The 26,374-nt window shown below is 30.7% G+C and overlaps 3 protein-coding genes across 3 annotated transcripts; 1 reads left to right on the top strand and 2 right to left on the bottom strand.

Moving 5' to 3' along the window:
* Window positions 1-3,749: 3,749 nt before the first annotated feature.
* Window positions 3,750-5,018, bottom strand: HELRODRAFT_172898 (hypothetical protein; the record flags this gene model as incomplete). Its single annotated transcript, XM_009019562.1, has 2 exons — window positions 3,750-4,351; window positions 4,505-5,018. 2 exons carry the CDS (start codon window positions 5,016-5,018, stop codon window positions 3,750-3,752), a joined length of 1,116 nt encoding a protein of 371 aa, XP_009017810.1.
* Window positions 5,019-5,313: 295 nt separating this feature from the next.
* On the bottom strand, window positions 5,314-8,500 carry HELRODRAFT_172897 (hypothetical protein; the record flags this gene model as incomplete). The annotated part of the gene is made up of 2 exons (XM_009019561.1): window positions 5,314-5,828; window positions 8,410-8,500. 2 exons carry the CDS (start codon window positions 8,498-8,500, stop codon window positions 5,314-5,316), a joined length of 606 nt encoding a protein of 201 aa, XP_009017809.1.
* Window positions 8,501-8,845: 345 nt separating this feature from the next.
* Window positions 8,846-9,983, top strand: HELRODRAFT_172896 (hypothetical protein; the record flags this gene model as incomplete). The annotated part of the gene is made up of 2 exons (XM_009019560.1): window positions 8,846-8,939; window positions 9,673-9,983. 2 exons carry the CDS (start codon window positions 8,846-8,848, stop codon window positions 9,981-9,983), a joined length of 405 nt encoding a protein of 134 aa, XP_009017808.1.
* Between the last annotated feature and the right edge of the window lie 16,391 nt (window positions 9,984-26,374).

The raw sequence follows: 26,374 nt of genomic DNA, 5'->3' as shown, positions 1-26,374 counted from the left end.
ATGCAATGACCTGATGCGATATGCAAGCAAAATGTATGACGTAGCGAAGTGATTTACTCATGCGCATGATGTCTTTGCTATTGCATAACTCTCTAGGACAGGGGTGGGCAAACTTTTTTTCGTAATTGCCACATTGAAAAACGTTTTACTTTTGGAGGGCCGCATCTTTATATATATATATATATATATATATATATATATATATATATATATATTATACATATATATATATATATATTCATTATATATATATATGTGTGTGTGTGTGTGTTTGCTTTTTAAAGCTATAAATAAATTATTTATGCCAAAAATTACGTTTTTATTTATTTGCAAAAATTGTCAATTACATATATTTATTTATTTATTTTTTTTATTTATTTCTAAGACCTTGGACCAGAAGCCTACAGTAGGCTTGTATGGTCAAAAACAAAAATCAAACAGAAATAATCAAATCAAGTAAGTTACAGAAAATGATTATCTGTCAATCAATCACAAAGTAAATTAAAATGTTACAAAACAATGAAGAAAAGAAAAAGAAAAAAAAATTATGAGAAAAAATTAGATAATAACAACCTAATAACCTTTTTCTTAATCATTCCCAAACAAATACCCGACAGCGGATTAAATGGAAGTGACTCCCACAATTTTACACCAAAGTTCAATACAAAATTTGAATGTAATACAGTACGAGACATGGTAGTACGATAGATTGGGGTATGGCGCAGAACCCGAACACCCGCTGCAGAAGAAGTCAGCAAACATGAGTGGAACTGAGGATACATATTTAAAGCAATTAACTTAAAAAAAAATATTAAAATTCTTAAAACATACAATTGATTAATTGTTAATAAACCAGACTGTAAAAAATGTGATGAGATATGATCAAATTTTTTTAAACCATAATAAATTCTAATGAAAAAATATTGACAACCAATTAATATTGACATATGACATTTAACCTGACGACCCCAAATAATAATACCATATATAAAATAAGGATATATAAGAGAATAATAAAGACTAATAAAGATATGCCTGGGCAACAAAAACTTTAATTTATATATAACACCTAGGTTTTTGGAAATTTTTTTTGAAATATATATAATATGGTCTTTCCAATTTAAATTACTAGTAATAATAATACCCAAAAATTTAATCATATCAACTCTATTTATAGGACAATTATTATACATTATTGAAAAAAATGCGAATTAGTCACGATTTTAGGTCCAAACAAAATATCATTAGTTTTAGATATATTAATTTTCAAATAGTTAAAAGTCATCCATCGAGATAAATGAACAAGTTCAATATTCAAAAGAGATTCGACTTCATGCACCGAATTACCACTTGCCAAGATTGTTGTATCGTCTGCATACATAACAAATTTAAGGGATGAGCTAATATTTGTTAAATCATTGATAAAAATGTTGAAGAAAAGTGGACCAAGTATGGATCCTTGCGGCACTCCGCTACCTATTGGCAACAAATTAGATTTAACACCTCTGTTGATTACATATTGATGTCGATCTATTAAATAGCTCCGACACCAACTCCAGGCTAAACCACGAATTCCATAATGATAAAGTTTTTTTAGCAACAAGTCGTGATTGATAGAATCAAATGCTTTCGAAATATCAATAAAAATACCCATAGTTGTTAATTTTTGATCGATGTTTTTAGTTATGAATTGCATTACGTCCAAAACCGCTAATTTGGTGGAGCAGTCTTTTTTAAATCCATATTGACATGGAAATAGAAAACCACACTCATCAAAAAATTTTGATATTTTTGAATGCAACATTTTTTCCAAAATTTTGGAGATTGATGATACCAAAGATATAGGACGGTAGTTAGAAACAAGATCAGTTTGACCACTTTTATGAATTGGAATAACTTTTGTTATTTTTAGACACTTAGGAAAAATCCCTGTTGTAAATGATAAATTGATACAAAATGTTAAAGGTTCCAAAATGCTGACAATAATATTTTTGAGAGTAAAATTTGATATGTTGATATGTTGACCACTTTTATGAATTGGAATAACTTTTGTTATTTTTAGACACTTAGGAAAAATCCCTGTTGTAAATGATAAATTGATACAAAATGTTAAAGGTTCCAAAATGCTGACAATAATATTTTTGAGAGTAAAATTTGATATGTTGTCATCTCCAGTAGAAAAGGAATTACTGAAATTATTGATTATGTCAAAAACCTCCTTTGTATGTATTTTTTCAATAAGAAATGATTTGTTATTTGGCTTTGACATGAATTGAAGATAATCATCTGATATTGAATTTCTAGGATCAGCATTGTTTTTTAAAGAGATATCAACGAAGTATTTATTGAAACATTCAGCAATGTCAAAAGAATTAAGTAAAGTGTCATTTTCATTTTTAATTAAATTTATTGAATTGCTTAACTTATTTCTTGATAACAATTTATTAATTATTTTCCATGTCGATTTAATGTTATTTTTATTATCATCAAATTTTCTTTTAAAATACTCGTATTTGGCTTTACGTTTAATCCTTGTAAATATATTTTTATAGATCACATAAATCTTTCTATTGTCGTCAGTGGGAGAACGTAGGTATTTTTTATATAATTTGTTTTTCTGTTTAGAAGAAGTTAATAAACCTGAACTAAACCAAGGATTCTTTCTTTTCGGTAAATCTTTATGTTTCATTAATTTGACACTAGATATGACTGATTGGATGGAATCTATCAAAACTTGAAAAGCATCATCAACGTTTGTTGTGGTGAAAATAGATGACCATGAATAGTTCAACAAATTAGAGTTTATCATTTCCCAATCTTTTCTTTGCAAAGGTAGCGAAGCATTTTGAATACAATCCTTTGAGGTTGCCAAATCAGTGACGTTGGAGATACAGAAAATGGGGAGATGATCAGAGATATCCGAGTAAATAACACCAGAAGAATAGACCATATTATTATTTGAAAAGATGTTATCAATAAGTGTAGAGGAGTGATTTGATATCCTGGTAGCATTTGTTATCAATGGCACAAAATTTAGGGAAAGCATACTATTCAAAAAAGATAATGCAGCATAATCCTGAGAAAGAAGATTAACATTGAAATCACCAGTTATGTATATCATTTTATCTTTTAAATTTTTAGCAGAATTGATTAAATTAACTAGCTGCTCTATAAAATGAATTTCATCATACTTTGGCGGTTTATACACAACGAAAACAACAATGTTAGGCCTCTGTTTCTGGAAAATTTCAATGGCTAAACTTTCAACATCTGAACAATTCATTTCAAGATCATCTCTTGTAGAATAATTTAAATTGTTTTTAACAAACATTCCAACACCACCACCAATTCTGTTATTTCTGTTTCTGAAAGCAAAGTTTTAATTAGGAATATGAATTATTGACGCAGATATATCATTTAGCCATGTTTCAGTTAAAGCGATTACTTTGAAATCCATATTACACTCCTTAATCATCATTTCAATATCATCAACTTTATTAGACAAACTTCTAACATTTAAATGTAAAAGAGAAAAATCATTTGTATTCATTGAGGCTAACACTTCAGTATAATAATATTTACTTTTAATTGAGAAAAAGTTTGAATAATTAAAATCAGGATCACAAGAATTAAGAATATTCGGTAACATTTTTTCATCTTTACATGATTGCTCATCGTCATTCAAGTTTCCACCTATCCTAACCGTTTGTTGATCAGATGATGAGGACATTGATGATGGAGAGACTCTGCTATCCATTGTTCGGTTTATTTGTATTGATCACATTATCAACAGAATCATCACTTTCATTGAGTTTGCTTGTAAGTGTACTAATGTCGCCGATAACTGTCCTGTTTTCAACAGTCGAGCGCAAACTGTTTTGTTGAGGGCGATCCGAAAACACCCATCTACTAATTAACGTGCCTTCCGGCCAGATTTCAGGATCACAAAATTTCTCCTCGACACCAACGTTTATAATTATTTTGAATGAAGTAGATTCAGAATCTTCTGTGGGTTTCGGTGGGTTTAGGACATCAGCTGACTTTTTAAATAACGGAAAGCAGCCCAAAGTGTTGACGTTGTGCTTGAGCAAAAAATCAATTATACGCTGTTTGCTACACTTTTTCAAGTTTCCAACGTGGTAAACCGCTTTTTTTATGAGCTTTTTATTGGCTTGGATATGTTCATTATCTTTAGAACATTTGCCCTTAATAACTTTGGGCAAAGTAGGCAGTTTCGAAACTTCAGTTGGTGTTCGCGGACGCTTCACTTGACGCTGCACAACTGTAAATCCACTGTCATCTAACTCACTCGATCTATCACCCCATGGGAGGTTAGGATTATCAAAGTTTACTGGTGGAAAATGTTGATTATATAGATTAAATTGTTTGTTGTATGTTTGTTGATGTTGATTCATACCATCCATTCTATGTGTAAGCTTCACTTTATTTAAACTAGAGTCATGTTGGTTTAAATCGAGAGTGTTTTGATTAAGTGTACACTCACTTGGAATTATATTTGCTTTATTGTTAGGACCTGCTACAATTGAATCAGCTGGTGCTATTACATGTTTACCTTCAACGCGCGACAACAATAGCTTATTAATATTAATTAGCTCGTTAATTTTTTCGGACATTATTTTATTATTATTAATTATTATTTCTAATAATTCATTAGACACATTTTGAGGTATTTTTTTTGGATTTAGTATCACAAAAGTCGGCAATTGTTGCAATAAATCGTTTGTTGAAGCCATTTGAAATATTTCAATAATATCACTAACAACAATATCATTTACTTTGTTCAATTTCGAGTTTCCTCGTAATTTCAAGTTAGCTTCATCTTTATTATCCTTTTTTAGCAATTCAAGTTCAGTCAACAAAAACTTTTTTGCAGAAACTAATTCCTCATTATTATAGAATTCAGCAGCAGAAACTTTAAAGCTATCTTTATCGAAATTATCAATGTTATTGGAAAAAAACCATAAGATTTCAGAAACGTGCAAACGTTTGGAAGCCATTACGTAAATCAGACTATAATATCAGGTTTTATAATATATATATAACATATATATATATATATATATATATATATATATATATATATATATATATATATAACAGGTTTTACAGTAAATCTGATATAAAAAATAAGTTTTATTAACAAAAGTTTTTCTAATTAATGGGAAGTATGGAACTGTTCACAATTTTCAACAATGTTCTTGAATTGTGGAGCCAGATCACTTGTCACTATTCTCATTATTGCATTTAGGTTGCAGTCATTTATCATGGACCTATTTTTGGATTTATTTATTTTCATACAAGAGAATGCTTGTTCGCATATATATGTGGATCCAAATATTGAAAACATTTTTGCAGCAAATTTGGAAATGCTACATCAGACAGAGAGCCATAAAATTCTAACAAAAGACCTGATTTAAACTTTTCTTTCAGTTCACAATTTGCTTGCATGTCCAGCAGTTCCAACTGCAAGTCTTCAGGTATTTCATCAGTTTTTATACAAAATGGTGTTGTGAGAATTGTAAACAAAGGCTCCAGGTTTTTAAAATCTTCAAATCTTCTTTCAAATTCCCTAGCTAAATCATGTATTTGTTCTTTGTATTTCTGTGCTACTTCAGCAGAAATTAGTTCCTGTTTTAGCAATGGAAAATGACAGAACTTGTTTTCATCTGCTTGTCTAGAAAACAGGGCAAGTTTTGATTGAAATGATTTAACATGGTAATACATGTCATGTGCAAACAAACCATTGCCTTGAAGTTTATTGTTCAATTCATTTAACTTTTCAATAATGTCAATGGCAAACATAAAATCTAATTTCCATTGTTCATTTTTAATATTTGTAGTAAAATCAGAATTGATACTTTTTATTTCTAAATAAAGAACTATTTCTTCTTTGAGAGCCCAGACTCGACTCAGTGCCCTGCCAAGACTTAGCCAACGAACACTGCAGTAGTAGAGTATGTCAGAATGTTCACTTTCCATATCTTTGAGCAATGTTTTGAACTGTCTGTGGTTAAGACCTCTGGATCTGATGATGTTTATTACCCCAACAACTGAGTCAATAACATGCTTAATTTTCAATCCAACTTTACACAAATTTTCTTGATAAATGACACAATGAATAGATATAAGTGCATGATCTGGATGTTCTTCTTTATTTTTCTGTTTATCAGTGTCAACAAACCTTTGTTTTTTCCAGTCAAAGCTCGAGCACCATCAGTTGTTACACTTGCTAATTTGTTCCAGGCTAATCCATTTCTTTCAATACAATTTTCCACAGAATCGAATAAATCTTGGCCAGTAGTTGTGTCCTTTAGTGATTCAACACTGAGCAACTCTTCAGTAATTTGAAAGCAATTATTGATTCCTCTTATAAATACTAAGAGTTGTGATGTGTCTTGCATATCTGTGCTTTCATCCAAAGCAAGAGAGTACCACAAAAATTTTTTACTAGCAATTTGAAGCTGTTGCAACAAGTTTTCACTTATCAAGGTAATTCGTCTGACTACAGTTCTTCTTGATAAAGAAATACTATCAAATTTTTTTCTCTGCTCTGGACACATGATGTTTGCTGCATCCAGCAAGCATTCTTTGACGAACTCGCCATCAGAAAATGATTTACTATTTTTAACTATTTTGTGAGATAATACCAAACTAGCTTCTGTTGCAGCCACTTGGATTGAAGATTGTTTGGTAAAAACGTTTTGCTGTGTTTTTAAATTTTTAAGCAATTCTTGGCATTTCCTTTTTCGATCTTCATCTGAGAATTTGCTTCCAAAATCTAAATGTTTCGATTGCTGATGCCTTTTCAAATTATACTCTTTGAAAACATTTATGGACTCGCGACAAATTAAGCAGACTGCTTTTCCACCGACGTTAGTGAAATAATATTTAGTTGTCCATTCCTCATTAAATACTCGACATTCGTCATCTATTTTTCTTTTCTTGATAGCAGACATGACTTTTAAATACGAAACAAAAAAATTAAAAAAGAATACAAAGATGGCTTCCTCCTGCACAAAATTCAATTTTAAACAGTGTTGCCATTGAATTTAAAATAAAAGACTGAAAGGTTCAAGTTAGAATGGACCATATAGCTAGAATAAATATAGTGATAATGCGGCCCAGATAGGAGAGATTTTGTTGGAAGAAAATTTAAATCAGCCAACTTCGGTCAAGCGCCGATGTCAGCCCGACTGGAGAAGAGCAAATTTTGTCTTAATAAGCTCGATTCAACATTTTTTAAATATCAGGAATGGCAATTTTGTGATAATAATGACATTATTGTGACAAAATGTTTATTGCGATTAGAAATTTGTGCGTAAAAATTAAAAACTCAGAGGACTTCGCAAGCTTTTCAAAGCGGACTGAGATAATAAATACATAGAAAACTTTAAATTTTTTTCTAATTTTTAAATATTTTTTTAACATTTTAATTAAAAACTGATATTTAAATTAAAGATTAACAAGAAGATCAACTATATAAAAATGAATAAAAAACCAAGGAATCGCTAATAGTCTATGTCTTGCTAGGCGGCCCGCTTGAATACATTGATTAGATGTAGAGTTAGCACCCATTAGAATGAACAATATTAAGCAAATTTTTAACAATTTAATTCTAGAATACAATGGCTTCAAATTAAATGTTTAAAATTCAATTCTAAAACATAAAAATTCATTTTTTATATGTAAATCTGAAGTGCGTACAAGGACTCGCGGGCCGCATAAAATGGGTCGGCGGGCCGCATGCGGCCCGCGGGCTGTAGTTTGCCCACCCCTGCTCTAGGATCATGGAAAACTATGTGTGTGTGTGTGTAACATTCAGCATTTCATTGTTGATACACGTGACACAACACGTCACACACATTGCATGTAAGAAGCGGCGATTTTTATGCAATCGAATCCTGTTATATTACTGCAAGGGCAGTGACAGGCAATTTACTGTTTCTCCACCGCACTTCTCCAAAAATATGAGTTCCAGATTGTCTTTCATTACAAATTGTTAAGATGTGGGTATAGAATATGTAACAGAAGATCTTTAAGCATTATTGTTCATTTGTATTGTTGTGGTAATATTTCCTATAATGGTTAAGACATACAAACTGTGATAAATTAGAATGGCAGTCTTGAGTATGTAGAACATCTTAAATATATCATGTTTGTTTGTAATGGCTGGTTCTAATTCACAACTCATGCTTTTGTTACTGATAAATTGTTATGTTTGCCGGCATTTTACCCCGCATAACATAAAATAAGTGTGAATAATGGGAGTGTGTATAATATTGGCTAGTGGTTTTGGTTAGTGATGAGTTGGTTTCCATTGTTCTGTCCATTCTATTATAATTCAGTTATGTGTGTATCTCTTTGCTGTTTCTCTAGCAACACAAACACCATCCTCACATTCACTTGTTTGGCCTGAAGTTTGTTGTTCAGAAAATGATATCTGAAATTTAAACTCATCAAGTATGAGAAGCTTATCCATTTTTCCCCCTTGTTCTATAATCTGTGCATGCTGTGAGTGTGTCTGGTGTGTGTTTGTGTGGGTGTATGTGTGGTGGGGGTAAGTTTATACGCATCAAATATCCAATTTTTTGTGCACTTGTTTTAATAACAACATGAATATATATTTTGCATGTCATTCATATTTTCAATGAAATAGTATTAAAGTAACTCATCCATTATTCTGTAATTTATGTATTACTTCTCTTTACCACGGCACACAAACACACACACACATACAAAAACACATACACACAAACATATAAACACAAAACTGACCGCAGATTACAAATACCACATACATGAGAGTGGATTGAGCATAAGCAATATGGACTGGAATGATGCAGGATCCTACATATGCAAAGGAATCATCGAAGAGTTCAACCATTCCAACGCCATCAGCATCAACGTCACCGTCCAGAGTTAGCAAATAATTCAATATCTTTTTTGTTTTTTTTTTTTGTTTTTTATTCTCATTTGTTTTTAAATTTTTTAAATATTTTCTCGTGTCTTTCTTGGCGTTTTTCGTTTTGGATCATATCAACACTTGTTCTTCAATGACAAAACACTTTTGTTTCATTCTTTATTTGTTCTCTGACCTTATCTTTGTTTGAATTAATTTTTCGTCAGCTGATTTTTAGGTGATGTAGTTGATTTTTAAGTTGTTTACACATCCTATGCAGACACTTCCTCTCTCTCTCTCTCTCTCTCTCTCTCTCTCTCTCTCTCTCTCTCTCTCTCTTCTCTTTCATTCTGCCTCATTTCTTATATCTGTGCGTGTTTAGATGATTTTTTTTATGTCGGTCAGCAATGGTACGGATGGTTCATCTTCTATTTAAAATTTTTTCGGTTCCTTTTATTTAATGTTTGTATATCATGTATGTAGTTTAATTCGACTATCTCTCTTTTTATTTATATATATTTTTTGTTTTTTTTTCTGTGTTAAACTTCAACGGTTTAAACATGCTTCATGTATTTTGTTATATCATTATTTTAATATTATATAAATAATTTCGGTAGCATCAAATTCAGCTTATGACTTCTTCAGTGGCTGATTTTTGTCACATTTATTACGTTTCCTTTCACATTTCCTTTCCCAAAATTCGTAGTTAAAAATTTATTTGTTGGCTAAACGTTTTGCTGAGCTGTTAACAGTTTGTCGGATGAAAAATATCCAACTCCGGCCCCTCAAAAAGATCCGACTCCGGCCTCTCAAAAAATACGACTCCTCAAAAAAATCTGACTCCGGTCCTTCAAAAAGATCCAACTCTGGCCCCTCAGAAAGATCCGACTCCGGCCTCTCAAAAAGATACGACTCCTCAAAAAAATCTGACTCCGGTCCTTCAAAAAGATCCGACTCGGCCCCTCAAAAAGATCCGACTCCGGTCCCTCAAAAAGATACGACTCCTCAAAAAAATCTGACTCCGGTCCTTCAAAAAGATCTGACTTCAGGTAAACTTTCCTGACTTCGGATTCCTAATTCCAGAAAAAATTTTTAACTTTTGCATCATAATTTCACCTTATTATTACTACTAAATGGAAAATACATTAAAAAACAATTGAAATCAGTCAATTTATTTTTTTTTTCTTAGTAAGATTTTTCTTAGTATTTTTATGTTTCAAAACATGTCGAAAAAAAAATCATTATTTCGCCTTGTTATCACTACTAAAAAGACAATTGAAATTAGTCAGTGTAATTGTTTTCCTTAGTAAAATTAGTTCATTTTTATGTTTTACAACATACGGAAAAAATTATGTGATTTCATTCACATTATTAGCATTAATTTTTAGTATTGTTAATTGCTATAGCTTAATAGCAACAACATTTCATTTCGCAGTTCCTTTCCCAAAAATTGGTAGTTAAAAATTAACTTATTGGCAATGCGTTCTGCTAAATTGTTAATAGTTGACTGCTTAAATTTGCAGATCTATTTTGTTGAGTTCCAATTTAACTTGATTCCATATCTAAAACTATTTTAAGATTTCAATACAAAGTGGTGATGATGTCTATTTATTTTTTCTTTGTTTTTTTCTTGTAATATAATTTTTTCTTTAATTTTTTTCAAATTCAAATGAACTGTTACTGAGAAAATTTCATTTGATCAGTTTAATAAATTTTGAATCTTGATAAAAAATATTTGATCGCATGGTCATCAGCGTTTGTGGTGAGATGAAAGCATCACAGTTTAATGAACAGTCTATAAGGGTAGCAAGTAATCTGGGATGTTTATTTTATTTTTAAGGTTGAGATCTAATTACATTTTTGCAGTGCTTCAACCAATTCCTGGACAACAATAGCTAGGAATGACTCACTCACTCACAACAGCACAACATGCACTTTTTTATGTTCTCTCTTTTATATTCTGCAACACTCAATATCATTAAAAAAAACTTAGGCTTATACCCTTATACATATTCTATGAATAAATTTGAAATTTCGGAAATTAAAGTACTTTTTAAACTGTTTACTGGGTGGTATAAATTCGATATGTCTTCATATGTATGTGTATTAATTGTGTGTGTGTGTATGTGTGTGAGTTCATTTAAATGATTCAAACTACGGAATTATGAACATTTTGAGTCAACTTCCAATTTTAATTTGACATTATTAGAGATTATTATAAGGAAATATCATTGTTAATTGAAAAATTATTATAACAGGTGATTCAATATGTTCTGTGAATCAATGTAAGCAAAAAGCATCTCAATATGAATCACATTATTTAGCTGGTAAGAATGAATAATTAATGCATTTGACTCTACTCATGTCTATATATATATATATATATACATTGTGGTAAGATGAATGTTATATATATATATATATATATATATATGTGTGTGTGTGTGTGTGTGTGTGTGTGTGTGTGGTGTGTGTGCAGCGCAAAGGTTACAGAATGTCACCTATGTGAGAAGTTAAGGTTGTAAATGTTTGCATAAACCAAAGTTGATATTTACTTCAGTTTTATGCTATGTCCAAGGACCATTCTTACTATGGACCATGATGGTTGATTGTAATTTTCACATCTCACTGGTATGGGCAATCTCATACTGCAAATGAGCAACCAGAATTTATTATTCTTTTATTGTTGTTATTTTTGTTGTTATTATAATTTTTTTTATATTTATTCCTTTTTTGAAATTTAGCATCTTTTTTGTAACTTAACAATATTTTGATTTAAATATTAATAGTTTAAATGTTATATTTTATGATGTTAATGTAATTATAACGGCGGATTAGAGTGGATGTTTACATTAAAGCTTTCTTCTCGTCTATTTTAATTTTTTTTTACAATTTTTTTAATAATATTTTTCGGAGCCATTAAGAACAAACACACAGTGCATTTAGACATAGGTGAATGAATGCATCACACGCAGTGCGTTATCTAAGATCTCGTTGCTTTTGAGCCCAGTGAGTGCAACATCAGTGACTGGAACATTAACCATTACACCATCGCATTTATTTATCCCTTCTCCTCCTCCCATTTCATTTGCGGATAAGCATCCATCCAAAAAATGTTAGCTCACTCTATTATGTTTATTTTGTAAACAGCGGCAAACATCGCTTGGATGAACTAATGCTGTTGTCTTTTCACTTGTTGGTTCGTAGCAATCTGATTTTAGTTGTTATGGTCACTTATTGGTCAGTTTGTTTTAGCTCATTTAACAGCCTTTGTGGCATGTAAGCTGCCCTGTGTTTGACAGAGCTGCGTTATAATGAATAAAAAATAAATTGTGTAAGTGTAAGATATTTCCATACCTTATATTTTATATTTTTGTTGTATATCCTACGCATAGAATTAATAAATAAAAAAAATGAAAAATTGAAAAATGTGAACTTGATGTTGTTGCAAGTGCCTGACTAAACCATCAATAATGAGGAATGCTTGAATCAATAACTTAAATGGTTGAAAGATATTTAGGAGAGTTTCTATGCTAAGTTTTTAAACTTGAAAATAATAAAATCTGTTCGCATTTTTCCCAAATGCACAAATCTTCATGATGAATAGTATTAACAGAAAAGAAGATGGGCTGAATGTTATACACACATACAGTGTGTTTAAGCATTTATCTAACTGTTTCATAGTTAATTGCTTTACAATTATCTTAAATTAAGGTGTTTACTCTACTGTTATAAGTATCTTTATTTATTATTTATTTCCTGTTTATTATCATCATAAAGATTTATGAATGGATATATGCTCACACGCCCACACACACACACACAAACGTGCACACATATATGTGTAACACATACACACACATACAGACGCACATGTGCAATTATTTTGTCTACTTATGTTAATGATTGGTGTGCCGTGTGTTTTGTTCACATTATATATGTGTGGTGTTGTTTGTTGTGGATGAAGAGCTTCCCTGTTCATTAGATGTAGCGTTGTCTCCTCTGTTTAATTAAATTGATATAGTTAGTTGCATATATCTTTGGAGTCTGTCAATGTCAACAATCTCCTTAAATATGCTGGCTCTTTGGTTGATTGGCTGGTTGATAACTTACCTGAAAATTGATTAGTTTTTGTATTGTGTTTCTTCATTCTATCATACAGTTTTCATTCATTTTTATATTGATATGTGGGTAATTTTGATTGATTGGTTGGTTGGTTGGTTGGCTCATTGAAAAAGGGCATGTAATTTTTTTCACTTTCTGAAACATACTGAGGTCTTCAAATGTTTATTTGTGCTACAAAGTTGTTGTTTGCTGTGGAGTTATTTGTGTTGCAAAGTTATACAACTGTTTGTTTTTACAGTTTGTACAGCTCAGATGATATGTGATCTCACTGATATCATGCTTATTTGTTTGGTGAAAAATTCAAGCTATTTCTATTTATTAATAGAAAAAAAAATATTTTTTAAGTTTACCTCAAAGCCATATTGCATTGCATGCACACATTCCTGGAAACGCTTGGAGAACTGAAAATGTATTTTATTTCTTGCAGTAAAAATTTACAACAAAAGAATATTTAATGATGATTAATGTTTGCTACAAATAATAATGTGTACTAAGTTTTGTTATCTTTTTATATTTTCAATGAAAAATGCGTTTTTCACGATGAAAAGTTTTAGAAAATGAATATTAATGAGTGAGGGAAGGATTGGAGGATGGTTGTATTATTTAGGATAGATGCCATGAATACAAGTGGTTCTTAGAGCAAATATACAAATGTTTGCTTTGTTCTCAGCTAAATATAATTAATTAATATTGTGTTATAAAAATGAAAATATTGTAAAAATTTGTCATAGATGATGTTATTTGTACATAAATCGAAATAAAACGAAAATATGTTTAAACTCTGCTACAGATGATGCATCTTCATGTTGCAATATAAAATACTTTTATTTTTTTATCTATACATTTTTTTAAAGTCTTTATTATTGCAGCTCTGACATACGCAGAACCACTTACAATGTTGCAGATCTATTATTTATATATCTTTTATTATGTTCTTCATATCTTCATCCAAGTTGATGAATTGCATTGTTCATTTTAAAGCTGATACATCCTGAATGTCATCAGCGATCAACCTTCATCTGGTTACATGTTACATGTCTTTTACTGTACAATATACATTACTGTTATAAAAGTGTTTTCATTTTCAAGCTTTAAAATTTAAAATTAATTAATTTCTAATCACTCTTTCGTGGTTTAACCACGTCAGCAGATGTCAAAAATTTGATAAATAATAATTAATGCTACGAATGATTATTTTGACACTTATTAACTTTAATAAGGTAGATAACGTTATTATTTCTTCGCACTTGATATATTCGATAGTTTAATTAGTGTCAGATGTTCAGTTGGTAGGCGGTTTTATTTACATTACCTATCCCATGTTATCATCAGATTACATGGTGTTGGTGGTGGTGTTTGTTTACAATTAGCTGACCAACTCGTATTTGTGGTGGCCATAAATTAGGTGGGCTTATTATTAATAAGTAGTAAGCATTATGCATGGTTGATGCGTTCAATTGTTTGCTAAACATCAAGTTTATCACTCCACTTGTATATAATTTATTGGTATAATAACTTAATTGCAGCACCATATAACATTAATGTTATTGCGTAGACATCTTCTACTCTTACACTGCGCATACATGTCATATTCTATACAGATATGTATAATATGATCACGAACGTAATGTAGCCATTTACATAAAATGAACTGCAGTAATGGCGTTTCATATTCTTCCATGTTTATTTTCATTTCAATTCTACCTCAAAGCCAGCCGTTATTAAAAGCTTGTTAATTTATAATCTACATTCGTCTGCATCGTTGCTCCTTTGATGTAGGCACATACGGCATTTCATTTTGTTTGTTTACTGGCTTTAAAGGTCGTTTCGTTAGATTACTTATGACATTGAACTCATCTCAATGTTTATTAATTTATGATACATTGATCCAGCTCTCTGTCTGTCTGCCTGTGCAGTTTGATCTCAGTCTAATGTTTGTAGTGCTTATTCCCCGGCGTGTATGTGTGCGTAGGCATGTTTGCATGTGTGTGTGTGTATGTATGTGTGTGTGTGTGTGATTGAATGTGCACGTGTATGTATGTATATATGATGTGTGTGTTTCGCTTGAGTGCTGGGGGTTGGGGATTGAACCTAAGGCCAAACTCGTGGTCATTCTGCGTACTTTGTGTTTACGCGCTACGTGTATTTATAATTTTTTCATATTTTATTATATTTTAATTTACGTGTATCTTCATATGTGTAATGTAAACATGTGCATATTGGCGTTTAATTAATTTTCCCTCAGTGGAGCTTGCGTGGTATCTGCAAATATAATTTAAACAAACAGCCGATGTATTAACCTTTAGCTATATATACCAGGTGTGCTAATTGAGACTAAATGGCACTCTACAGACTGGCAGTGATGTGTTGAAAGGCTAAGAATGTATCCAATCTGTGCATGTTGTGTGCAAATTTTTATGTGTTTGGATAAATAAATGGGTGTGTGTGTGTGTCTGTGTGAATGTAAGTGTGTATCTCTGTTTGTGTACGCTGTGTGTACGTACGTGCGTGTCTGTGTGTCGTGTGTGTATCTCTGTGTGTGCATCCGGATCTTTACATATTTCTGTTCCTTTTAAACTGCTAATGTTTTGTTGGTATTGAATATTTTAATTTTTGTATTGCGATGGAAAACTATGGTGAAGACACTGATGTGTGGATTCAATCCAGCGTATAAAGTTTCTGTCAAGTCATCTTCACAACGTTATGTTCCATTTGAAATAAGGAATTATTTCACTTTTGGTTGAAAAGAAAGCTGGTTATAAGTTGTTTAGCAGTTATTTATCTTAACTTGAAAGAGTGACATGTGATACGACATGAAGACATCAGTGGTCTGTGGGGCTAGAAATCTTATCTACTGCTCATATGTACAATGTATTGAATGGAAATTAATATATTAAATTATCTGCAGTTTGTTAGAAGCTTTCATAAACATCATTCATTGATTGCTGTTGAAAAAAATATAAGTTGTTTTCTACTTGCACGATAATATTAGCTAATGCACATTCAAATTTTCATTGTTTACTTTTTTGTCTGTACTGCTTCATAAGATTTTGATCACATCTTTCTGTATTTGTATGCTGTCATACCATTGCGTGAACCTGTAAAGTTGTCAATCTGGCATCAACCCGTTAAACTGAACCAGTCGAGGCCAAAAGATTGTATTGAAAGTCGACTTGGAGATTGCTTAAAAATGTTTAAAAATTTTGCAAACAGTAAAAATCAGATCAAACTGGAATAATTAATCTACGTCATATTAATTGTTCAGTTGGTTAAAATGTTTTCGTATCCTAATTTGTTCTATTTGTCCATAGTTGATAGCTTTATTAATCTAATTTTTCCTATCACAATTAGAAACTTTCATTTTATTTTCAAATGATTCATCTTCGGTTCGGAGAATTTCACAAAGTTTTAATTCCTGCCATGAAATAAGTATATAAAGTTATTAAATTTGAGATTTGCTGGCTGATCATTATATAAAAATTACATAAAAATTTAGAAATATTAAATTCATGATTTGTTTATTCATCCAAGTAGATTGTTTACATGTACTGTGTGTGTGTGTGTTTGTGTGTGTGTGATTACGTGTGATTGCGTGTGTGTTTAGTGTTTATTCATGTAAGCATTGAAAATCTGTATACGCCCATATATCTGATCGACATTAGGTGTAAAAATATTTACAAATTTTTTATAAATTTATATATATATTTTGATATATGTGATTCATAATGATTCAACAGTGAAAATCGAACCGCTTTAAATACTTTTATTGAAATTGAGCTGAAATTTGTTTTTGTATGATTTTCAAATTTTAAATTTTTTTGAAGCATTTATTCATAAATTCACCAGAACCTATCAATCATTTTCCATCTTCTGTTCATTTGAAAACCAATTATTTTAATCTTTGTTCTACAACATTCTGGCTGATAAGAATTTTATTAATCAACATTTTTGTTTCAAATTTTTATGAAACATTTTATATTTAATTGAAATTTTTGTTAAATAAATGAAAACCTTGATTTTATTAAATTTTTGTCGATATATAATATTTTAAAATGGTCCGTGGGTGAATTCATATAAATTCAAATGGTCTTGCTCTCTAAATGGTGGTGGGTGTCTGTCGTAGCCAATTATTGCAATTAAGTTTAACTTTGTATTTCTGGATATTGAGAAAGCATATTCTTATCAAATATTACTTCCAAAATTTATGTCAAATTACTGTTTTAAGGTTTCATCATTCTCTGATAACTTTGCATTTGATCGTTTTCCCATGACACCAAAATCAACAAAAGTCGCCTGTGAATTAGCAATTATCAAAATTATTTATTTCCTGACTCATTTTAAAAGAAATTATTTAAAATTTTTAACTGTTTTACTTTTCTTATCAAAATTAATTTCACAATCATTTCTGTTATCCTTCCCGTCATCACCATCGTCGTCGTCGTCATCTTCACGCCCACGTCACTATTCTTATCAATAAAGCCCACCATCACCTTTCAACACTGCTATTAAAATTTAGTTCTTTTCTTCCACTCTTTCTTTCTTCCTCTCTCTCTCTCTCACTCTCCTTTTCTTTTTCTTTCTTTCTTTCCCTCTATCCAATGAGTTGGTCCACTTTTATAAGATTTGTTGTTCGTTTTGTGTCCATGTGATGAAATACAAGGGACTGATTTGTTTCACAGAAATTCCAAATAAATTTACACTCAAATGAATGCATTTCGGTCCAATTCTCATAGAGACATCTTGATTATAAAAAGCTATAACTATTGCCTATGAAAGAAATTGATTTTCCAGTGAGTTCTGTTATGATATTGAATTGTCCCTTGGTACATAATACTTAAAATGCAAAACGATTATCAAGGTTTACCATCCATCCATGCGTCATCTCAGCATATCCACAACTCATCAGTATCTACACCACATCAGAAACTATGTCATGTCGTGTCATTTTGCTAAACTGTATCTTTATCACATCACTAAACTGTGTCTCGTCACATCAATAATTTGTATCACAACAAATCACTCATCAGTATCTCCACAAGACATCAGTATCCACATCCCAGTCTATATCCCATGAATCCCTATTTTATATAATATTAAATCATCAAGCTGGTCAATATCATCACCTCTCTCGTTTCAATAGTCTATAAATATTTTAATGAATATGAATTTTCCTGAATATGAATTTTCATGTCAACACTTCATATAATAATAATAGTAATAATAATAATAATAAATTGCTGCATCAGACTTCATGTGTTTATAAGTTATGTAACTCATCTGTCAGTCATGTTTCTTTCAACTTTATTGTGTTATTACTATTGTTATTATTATTATTATTTAATTTTCCATTATTACTTTTGTTTATTTATTTATTTTTTGTTTGATCTTTATGTATGAACAGAACATATTAACATATATTCATGTACATTGTTTATGTGTTAAAATTTTATAGTTAATTTTGTGTCGCAGGCATAGGGACATTTTGTCTTTGCCCATGTTTTTTCTCATAATAATAATAATAATTGCTATATTCTTTAACATCATAATTGTTATTATTTTAGATATTTTTGCTGTTTTGTTGCTATTGTCGCGGTTTTATTATCAAAATTATTTATTATTTCTGATTATTTTATTTGCTTATTATTATTTTATTTGCTTATTATTATTAATATTATTTTATTTGCTTATAACTGTTTTCCTTGCGTAATTATTTTATTCAGATCGACCAATCATAACGAAGCCTCTGCCAGAGTTGAGAGGGATAGCAGGGTTGGACTATTCGTTTTCATGCAGAGGAACGTCTCACCCCCCACCCACTCACATGTTCTTCCGCGATGGAATACCCCTGGATAGCAATGACTCTCGAATTACTGTTGACAGCGTACAAGGTTGGCTTCTGTTGTTGTTTTTTGCTTTGGCAGATGTAGGTGTTTTTGTTGTCGAGACGGGTCTGTCTTTAGTTTGCATCTTGCCGTTTTGTATGCTCTGTAGATTAGCAGTGTAATCTGATTAATTTTACGAGTATAAGTATTTAGTACTTTTAATATTACCGGTGCTTTGTTACTATACTCTCACCTCTTTTACAGCTGTATAACACTAATGTTACTACTGTTATCAAAGGTTATAATATATTCAAAATTGATAATATAAGGGATGAAAATATCATTATTGCTTATATAAAATCAATACGTTTGTTGTTAGCCTTCCAGATGAATATTTTGTCAACTACTTAACTACATGGTTCATGTTAACTATCAATTGTTATTTTTAATTGAAGATTTTTTTGGTTCACCCACTAGAGGCTTTTTAAATCAATGGCAGTTGCCAACTAACTGATTGTTGTAAGCTGTTTCATGTTCGTACCGTCACGTTAAATTAGGTCTTTACTGGATTGAACGACGCTGAAATATCTTATTGGGTCAGCCTTGTCAAATACATTGTGTAGTGAATCAAGTTGACGTAAGATGTGATACCAGACGGCTATAAATAGTTTGTTGTGATATTGGTTGGGGTTAATCAAATCAATGAATTGCTTTTATTAAGCTTAATAAAATTTGTTTAGATCATTTTTCTGTTATTAATTCAATTTTTTTTTTGGTATTTTCTATAAAACATCGTTCTTAATAGTAAAAGTTTTATAGCTTTGTAGTATATAGGCACATTGATAGCGTTATAAGTACTGATATTGATAATAGCACAAAAAGATTGATTAACTAGTGCTTTACCTTGAGCCCGTCACTACTTAGTGTTAATTTATTATTTATGTTGAAATGGTTAATGTTATTATTTATAATGTTCTGATTCGTTCTTCTTTCTTCCATTATGTAATAGTTATTTACCATTTGGTGCTTTCGCTATTGTCACATTCAAACATTTCCCAAGTGGCTTTTCATTTTCCCACAATAATTTTACGGTTCATTATTCAGTTGCGTGAATTTATGGCGTGTGTTGTGTCAGTTGTTGAAATTCAATGGAAGCTGTTACTTACTCTACATTATAAAGGATATCTCTTTCTTTTGTAACACTTGCATTTTGTTACTGCGTGCGGTTTGTATTTCTGTAATGTTGAAAAATAAACTTCTAATGAATATATATAATCACTGTTATAACTCTAAATTGTCTCACGGTTGCCCTCCTCATCCTTCTTCTCTCTCTCTCTCTCTCTCTCTCTCTCTATCCTCACTTTCTCGCTCTTTACATTATATAGCATATATAAAAACATAACAATATAATAACATAACAACTATTTAACATTGAAAATATCAATTTTATTTTCTTTTTATATATGGTGATATCATTATTTACATCAAGCTTGCCTATTCAGTCAGGTATTGAAATTTGAAACAGTTATTGTGGCCTTACGTTGAATTGCATTGTGTGGGGCCATGTTACAAATCTCTCATGACTAATCTCCTCATATTACATTTATAAATTGAATTATGTAAGCAGCATCGTTTGCCAATAAAAACTGAGTCTGTATTGAGAAGGAAATAACATTTACATGCATAATAACTTCCTAGAACATTATATGTATACCAAGTCAACGTTTAAAAAATATTCATTGCAAAAAATTTATCTTTTAATTCTTTTTTAATTGTTCAAATGATGACATAATGTCGGAAATTGACAAAACTTAACATTCATGAAATTTTGTGAAAAAAATTGTCTTGTTCTGCAAATAATTATAAAATGCCATGTTTCTAAATAGATATGCAAGTGACCAACCTCTAGTGGTGGCGTGATATCTGTGATCTAAGCGTGCTTGCCAAACATTTCTACCCTCCATTGAATCTCAGATATTTGACGGATGCATCACTGAGATGTTTCTACTTTTTTCGTTCTTTTGTAACTCAGCTGGGAAAAATTTTTGTCATTTTCAGCTGGCATCTTCAGGAAATGTTTTGCTTCATTGATCTTTCCATTGCTAGCCGTCTGCTGCTGTGTTGCCTGTCTTCTTGTGTGATGGCCGGTATTTCTTACTAAACATTCCGCTATATTAATTTTTTTCAATGTAGGCTAAAATTGCTGTACAATACATCATGTCATTGTACATAATGTTGATATACTGATAGTATTTAGTATTTTGAAAACGTTTCAATAATAATAATTATTATTATTATTATATAATTATATTTATAATAATTAATAATTTGATGATTGTTAGAGGAAGGTTTATTAAATTAATTAGGTTTATCGCTAATCATCCTGTTTGGTCATAATGAGGCTCCAACATTGTTTTTTATTACACTTGTCATCATTGCTTAGTCATTTCGTTGTATTGTTGATCCTGTTTCTTATCAACATGTTTGTTTTGCTATTTGTTGTCATTTTCATGTAATTTATTGCAATTTGTTGTTGTAAGCGTGTTTTTTTTTGTTATTGGCATGGTTCTGCTCCTATTTCGTCCTAAATCATCATTATTATTTCCTATCATGGAAGTGGCTTTCCTATTCCGTTCGTTCGTTACTCGTAAATCTTTCGCATCTATAATGCAATGTAGGGTGATTATGTATGGTGATAATTGTTATAATGGTGTTGTTGTTGTTGTTGAAGAAGAAGAAGATGGTTATAGTTATTGTTATTATTATTATTATTATGCTAACAAATATCAATCAGTCATCATTATTAGAAGAGATATGCGTAAATGTAAATTTTTATATTCGGTTTATCTCTTTTGATTTATTATTGATCTCATTCAAGTCATGTCATTGTCAACGTCTTATATGTTGTCAGCAATCAACCAATGAATGACAACCAAACTAGGTCAGATAGGCTCTCAGGTATATATTAATATTAATTTCATTCAAATCATATCACCATCCACATCTCATATGTTAACAATCAACCAATGAATGACACCTTAATTAGGTCAGGTACATTACAGCCCTCTGGCAGCTGAAGATGAAGGTCAAATTGAATGTCGGGTCATAAACAATATCGGTTCAGACTCACACTTTAGCAGGCTTACCGTCTTAAGTTAGTCTTGTTGAATGTGCGCGTGTTTGTGTGTGTGTGTGTGTTTCTGTGCCTATGTGTGCGTGCCTATCTGTGTATGTGTATCTGTTTGATTGTGTTAATTATTTCATCAAATTGACCAACAATAGAAGATTGAAAACTATAATAAAAGATTATAATTTGTGTTTCGATTAATTTTCAATGTTAAAGAGGTAGCATTGCAACATTTATCTAGTTGCTTTTTTTTTTGCTTCCTTCCTTTGAATGTAAATAAACACACGTAATGTGTATATGTGTTTTTGTTTAAAAAATGTAATTGAAATATTTGTGCGTTTGTGTGTGTGTGTGTGTGTGTGTTTTGCCAAGGTGTGCTAATTTGTTGTGTTTATATATTTGAAAATAAGTACTCTCTTGATGTTGTACATACTTATGTTAGTGATTTGCGAGTTTGTAATTTATATCTTGCTTAAACTTTGCTTTCAGAAAACATTTTTCTGTTGAAACCTTAATGGGTTTTGTTTTATTAGTTTAAATTTTTTTGTCTTAAACAACTTATGCCAGTTCTTTGTTTTCATAGTATGATATATGTCCTGCTAGCTATGAACTTTTTGCTTGATTAATAATGTTTATATTTTTCAACATTTGCTAATTTTTATACCTCAAATGTGTTGGATATCTTTCTTATTTAGCTGGCCCTTGTTCTTGAGCAAATTAGAAGTGCCACTCATGTTATAGCTATGTGTTTATATGTTGAGGTGTTGATGATGTTTAATCGTTTAATTTTCTAAATTATTTCATTACATATTTTTTTACTACGCTTATTTATTGTGATGCACTCTCTAGCAGTGAACTATAATTATTTCATTGTGTCAAGTTAATGGGTGCTGTTAAATAAAAATTAAAGATTAGTTGGTCGTAACAGGAGTTACACACACACACACACACACACACACACACACACACACACACACACACACACAATACTGTTGGATTATTTAATGTGTGCAGTATAGATTACGGGTTGTGGGTGGTGTGTGTTCTACTGAAATGTAATACAATGTATTTTATCAGCTTTTACCAAGGAAACAATTATGCAGTTTAATATATGTATGAATGAATTAAATAATGAATGAATGAATGGATGAATGAATGAATGAATGAATGAATGAATGAATGAATGAATGAACAAAGGACTTAATGTACGTTCATGTTTTATGTTCATTTATTCAATTCAATTCAATTTTATTCAGCAAAAAGCATGAAAACACAGAAGCTCAAACGAGCTTGTACGGCCTCCCAAACCAAATAGAAACATATACCTGCATGAAAATAACAACATAAATGAAAATAAAATCCTATAGCTAGCCAATGAAAACAAGTTAAATTAAACCAAAAATGAGCAGAAATTACTCAAAACAAAAATGATCATCAAAATTTATCAAGTTTAACAACATAATTGAAATAATTAAATCATATCCTGTAAAAAAAGTTGTTCTTATTTAAGTCAAAAATCGATTTTTTAAATAGCCCATTCTTAGATACTTATAAAACTAAACACTGTAGTTTTGACCACAGTTTAAAAACAAAAACTGAAGATGAAAATAAAACAGTACGAGAGACAATGCAATTGTATAATGGAGTGTGCCGAGTTGTTCTATTGCAATATTCAGAAGATTTAATTAAATGTGAATTAAACATAATAAATTTCTTCTTAGCTATAACATTAAACAAGATTAATAATAATCTGAGAACGTACAGTTTAGGAATAGACAACAAATTAGACAACGATAAATAATCTGAAATATGATCATATTTTTTCTGGTCATAATACGAATAAAGAAGTATATATATATATATATATATATATATATATATATATATATATAATTATGGTCTATTACCAACATTTACTCGAAGTTCTGCGACCAACCGACGCAATCTAACAATCGAACAAAATCGCGAGCAGCGACTGCTCCATCTCTCTCGAGAATTAAAAGTTAAAAGGAAGGTAGTTCTAGATTTGTAAAACGAACTACAAACATATTAACGCCAAACATTCGGTAAAATTTATAGAATATTGTAAAAAAATGTATAAATATATATATATATATATATATATATATATATATATATATATATATATATGCATGCACATGCACTGTTTCACGTACACATTTTCTTACTCCCACACATATCCACTTACACCTAAGTATTTACTCTTAACACTTAATTTTCAGGAAATTTGTCTATATGTATGAGTGATTTTGTGTAACTATGATGTAAGAGTGTGCGCGTATGTGTGTGGTCGTGTGTTGACGAGGTATGCATGTGTGTTAGTGATCATGAATGTGTGTGTTTGTGCATGATTAGATATGAATCTATTGGTTTGAATCATAGATGTCTCGATGTAATAACAGCCTCTAGATAGATAATCTTGTTAAAAAATATTTGTGACAGTGTAAATAATAAAAATAAATTTAATAAAACAATTAATTAAAAAAAGTTGAAAAGTAAAAAAAATTCATATTATATTTTTTTATTTCATGAATTTTTGATTAATAAAAAAAAGTTAATTATTAAAACAGTTTTCTTGCTTCGTTTAAATAAATAAAAAATGAAATTATATAATTGCACTGCACAACAAAACTTATGCGTGCAGCACATAGGCCTACAAAGCAATATGAGCGTTTAAAGGTTTCGGGTCTAGAGGCTATATATCGAGATGTCTAAGGTTTGAATGTGTGTGTGTAAGTGGGCTTGATTAGTTGATTGTTAAATTGTTAAATTAATGTTAATGTTAATTAATGTAAGAATGTTAAATTATTCTTACTGCACTTCATTTTCCATTAAGCGTTGTGTTAGATAGGGTAATGAGATTTATATTTACCTACTGATGAGATTGGTGGATGGATGGATAACTGTTTGTTTATATTGAATTATTTATGTTGCTATTTAATTTGCATGGTTTATGAGTAATTGTATGAGTACGTTTAATTTTGAAAGTGTAGGTAGATCTGTGTATATCTGTGCGCTTGAGTGTTTTCCCATGTGTGTGTATGTAAAAAGCTTAAATTTCTATATTATTATTAATATTAAAGACAATATATATAGCGCCCATTTAATGTTCTCGCAGGCGCCATCAAAAATTAAAACTTAATTGTATACGTGGCAAACAAAATAAGTAAAAAATCAAATTCTATGCAACTTCAACGAAAATAAAATGTCCTTAAATCTTTTTAAAATGATTCAAGATGAAGCCCAGGTATTCTTAGTGATGCAGGGAGACTGTTCCACACAATGCAATTGCAATATCATGTGATCCAATTTGTAACCTTGCAACTGGCACCCCTAAGAGTAATATTTTTTCAAAAGTATACCATGGTTGACATCTGACTGAAGACAGAAACTAGATGCCGTCCCTTTTCTGATAAATTTATTAGTTATATAATCTGGTGACATTCGTTAAAAGCTTTGAACATGATCACACCAATTTTAAAAATCATCCTCTTATCAATCGTAAACCATTGCAGATCACTCGAAATTGACGTAACGTGGTCAAACTTCAATTTACCAGCATCCAACTTTGCAGCTCTATTTTGAACCGATTGCAGTATAGCAATAGATTTATCAGGTATTTTATACAACAAGCTGTTGCAGTAATCCAACCGAGATGTAACAAACGCATGCACCAAAGTTTCCAAGGTTGATTTATCTAACCAGTGCTTAATTCTATATAAATTTCGGAGACAAGAGATGCATTAAACTGATATCATCTTTATATGATCCTTCATCAATAATTACAGTACATCTGATGTATATACTATAAACAGAATAGCTTCGAGAACGGATCCCTGAGGTATCCCTGATTTGACCATTTTGACATCAGACAGAACATTTTTGAACAAGACCTGCTCGGTTCGATTCGTCAAATATGACTCATACCACGCAAAAACAGTGTCATTCAAACCGTAATTGTACCACAACTTCTTCAAAAGTATTCCATGTTTGACACAGTCAAACGCTGACGACATATCCAGGAACGACAGTAATGAAATGTTTTGAACATCCATTGTTGAAAATAAATTTGATAAAACATGAAGTATTGCTGTCTCAGTTGAGTAGAATCGTCTATATGCTGATTGATGAATCGGCATCAAACCTTTTACAGACAAATAGGCTAGCAGACCCTCCACGACAACCTTTGATTTGAACAAAAAGTTTGATTTTGGTCTATAATTTTTAACATCTTATATATCAGAGTTTGTTTTCTTCAAAATTGGAAAAACCACGGCATGTTTAAAACTAGCAGAAAATTTACCCACTTTCAAACAAAGGCTAGTAACACACACACACAATACACACAAACACATAAAA

The sequence above is a fragment of the Helobdella robusta genome (genome assembly GCF_000326865.2).
Source record: "Helobdella robusta unplaced genomic scaffold HELROscaffold_25, whole genome shotgun sequence".
Classification (NCBI taxonomy): Eukaryota; Metazoa; Annelida; class Clitellata; order Rhynchobdellida; family Glossiphoniidae; genus Helobdella; species Helobdella robusta.
The sequence above is the reverse complement of the archived record's forward strand: the minus strand, read 5'-3'. Positions and strand labels throughout refer to the sequence as shown.